This window comes from Octodon degus, unplaced genomic scaffold, assembly GCF_000260255.1.
Source record: "Octodon degus isolate 3935 unplaced genomic scaffold, OctDeg1.0 scaffold00091, whole genome shotgun sequence".
Lineage (NCBI taxonomy): Eukaryota > Metazoa > Chordata > Mammalia > Rodentia > Octodontidae > Octodon > Octodon degus.
This window is the reverse complement of record NW_004524667.1, coordinates 12,013,886-12,017,096: the sequence shown is the minus strand read 5'-3', so window position 1 is coordinate 12,017,096 and position 3,211 is coordinate 12,013,886. Positions and strand designations below refer to the sequence as shown.

The window sequence follows — 3,211 nt, the reverse complement described above, 5'->3', positions numbered from 1 at the left end:
CTCAGGGCTGGCAGTATAGCTCAGCGGACTGAGCCCTTGCTTTCGTAAGTGCAGGGGCCAGGGTTCGGTCCCTGGCTCTGAATGCCGTGCTGGCCCTGCCCTTGGGGGCACTGAGCTGGTGATGGAGTCCAGGTGTGGTGGCACGCGCCTGTAATCCCAGCACCAAGGAGGCAGAAATCAGGAGGATCACTATGCATCTGGGCTGAGTTAAGAGACCCTGATGCAAAAAGAAAAAAAAAAAAAGGAAAAAGGAAAATGGTTTCTCTTACCTATTGCAGGTTGTCCCTTTACACTGGTCTCGTAATCTCACTTCACAAGAAACAATTTGGGCTATAGGTTGAAAGAAATAATAAAAAAAGAAAAAAAATAATGGCGTGAATGTTTCTATAATTCATGATACATAGTGTAAAGATAAGTTTATCTCATTGTAAAAATATCCAAATAAATAAATATAGGTGGATATGCATCTATGTAACTGTAACTGTTTTGTAAATAAACTGGAGGTCTTACACATTTGTTGTGTGCTTATGACTTCATTTCTGTTGCTATCATCTGATCTTGCTCGCACTCGGGTGTCACGCACTTGGGCCTGCTGACGTTCAATCTCATTTGTCTCTTCTTCACGAGGAGGGTAGTATCTGTCTGACCCCTCTGTTACAGAGCATGAATTTAAGTAACATGAATCCCATTTCCTTTCAGCACAAATTACTAAACAACAAAAGTGTTTTTATATATCTATTTCGTGTTTGACACTAGAAAAATCAGCACTTTACTGGCAGAGGTTTTGGCTTAAGGTCATGGTCTTATACACTGCACTGAAGTAAATATAGCGCACACATAGCTTTTGGTTCACTGATGCTCACAGCTGGATGGTATTCGATGGAGTCATTTCTAGACTCTGCTTATATTGCAACATGTAATCCATGTTTGGTTTTCAAAATGACACCACGATAGCTATACAATGATCTATTAAATTTGAGGCTTAGGGAAATCTGGATTTGTTTCTCCACATGCAATCATATTCTTGGTATTCTCAGAAGGGTCACATTTTGAATTCTCCCCAGTGGAAATGTGACCATAAGAGGATCCACATGCCTGTGGAATTTACTATAGCAGCCATGTCCACAGAACATGGACATTTTTTGCTCTTTTAGACAATGCTTTAACATGCAAGACTTTAAACGTGACAATAATGGTTTCGAACTTTTAACTTATTTTTCCCCCAAAAACTTGAGAGTTCCTAATTGATACATTCTGGACGTGTGTCATTATTTTCATGTGGAGAATTTATGAACTACAAAAAAAAGAGATTATGAAGTGAGGGGAAAAATAGAGTGGTCACTGATAAGACAAGGAGGTTTCAAGTTTAAGGATACACACACACACACACACACACACACACACACACACAATTGAAAGACATTGTACCTGCTTCCAGGAATAAAAAGTAACATACAACAAAGTGACATAAATAGGATTTCTTCTCTGTTCATTAGAACTAACAAGCATTCAGTCATTAAAGGAAAGCAAGACACATATCTTTATGAGCACTAAAAATGTATGTACTCAAATTTTTCTAACACACTTAATCTATACACATCTTTAATCATCAATAATGAAAAAGAGGGGCCTGGAAGATGGCTCAGTGGAATAAGTGCTAGCCTGACAAGCGCAGGGACCTGAGTTCAATTCCCAGTTCTGCCAAAAAATAAAAAAATAAAATAATGAAATAGAACAAGACAGTAAAAAAAATGTCCATTTGACTGGCCAGAGCATGAATTTTCACAAAATTTTCTCTTCATGTGTTATAAAAGAGACAACATGTTATATTTACTTTTTAAGATTTCAACTGCATTTGAGAGTACTAACTTTAGATGAGTTTTATAACATTATTTTTGCTGTTGTTATTTTGGCCTGACAAATTAACCAATCTGCAGCAAGAGGTAGATGGCAATATAATTCACCCAACATGATGGGTCAGTAATGTATGTGGGGAAAGATATTTGTAAAAATGCTCAAAGTCCTAAAAATGTATTGTATCCAACTGCTAAATCCTTCAAAATTATAACTATTATGGAAACATTTCTATTTAATGTAAATCAATGGTTATAAGAATATATCTTATCATTTTAAAGTAATATCAGTGCAGAAATAGAAGTAGTCATCTGATAAAATCATACAACTCCCATTTCAATATACATTGATATAATTAACTTACTAATATTACAAATTTATGATTTAAAAATAAATTATAAATTATGTGTACTTAAGTAGCTTCTTCAAAATACTTGAACTAGAGTTCTGAACACTTTCCATGTAGTACTACAGTTTTCTTTTAGGTGTGTGTGTTTCCGTCTGCTTCTGAGCACAGACCCAAGGCCTTCTGGATGCTAAGCAGGACTGCACCCCAGAGTTACACCATCAGCAGACGCTTGAATTTTTTTTAACACAAGTTAATGCAGAATTGAATAAAAATATAAATCAAAGCAAACATTACAATGAAATACTACTTACCTTTATAACACAGATTTTCTCTACAGCCCCCTCCAAAACTTGGGGGGCAAGCAGAACAGGGCCGTCCATGCTTATAAGGGGCATGGCCCCACCAGTTTCCCCTTAAAGAAATGGTGCACTTCATTAAGAGGTAATGTAACAGCATTACTTATAAAACATTATAAAATGCTACTACCTATGCATTTGAGAGCACTAATTTCTTCTAGATAATGATCTCTGTGTGTTAGATTTGAGACACGGACATACTTTAGTATAAAGTCCTCTTGGTTATTAGGTTTACTTATAGAAGACTACTTCATTCTTTTCAAACTTTCAAACTAATTTGCTATATATACTCCTAAAAAATAAAAAATCTAACTTGTACTGAATACTAAATTCTATATGAGATGTTCAGCTATGTGTTAATACATACAGATCACAAATTTAAATTTGACTCTAAAACTGGTTCTAAAACTTTCAGTGTAATCATTTATCTGGCCTATGCATAGATGCAAATAAATTCCTCAGTTACTTTTGCTTGGTAATTGCTAATCAGAATTACTAAATATTTATGGAATAGCTCAGTGTGTAACGTTAAGGACATAATGTGATCCCTGCCTTCATGAAGATCATATTTTCAATTTTCATGTTCCTTTAGCACAGATAACATAGACAGAAGGCAAGTACAATCATTGCCATATTAAAGAACTGAATCAAA

The 3,211-nt window shown here is 35.4% G+C and overlaps 1 protein-coding gene across 1 annotated transcript in view; it reads right to left on the bottom strand.

Moving 5' to 3' along the window:
- The window catches only part of Crispld1 (cysteine rich secretory protein LCCL domain containing 1), a 44,126-nt gene that overhangs the window by 16,576 nt on the left and 24,339 nt on the right, over nt 1-3,211 (bottom strand). The window contains exons 5-7 of the mRNA XM_023722394.1: nt 2,515-2,632; nt 511-651; nt 270-330 (exon numbers count right to left, since the gene is read on the bottom strand). Coding sequence (XP_023578162.1) covers nt 270-330; nt 511-651; nt 2,515-2,632 — 320 coding nt within the window. The remainder of the gene's footprint in view (nt 1-269; nt 331-510; nt 652-2,514; nt 2,633-3,211) is intronic.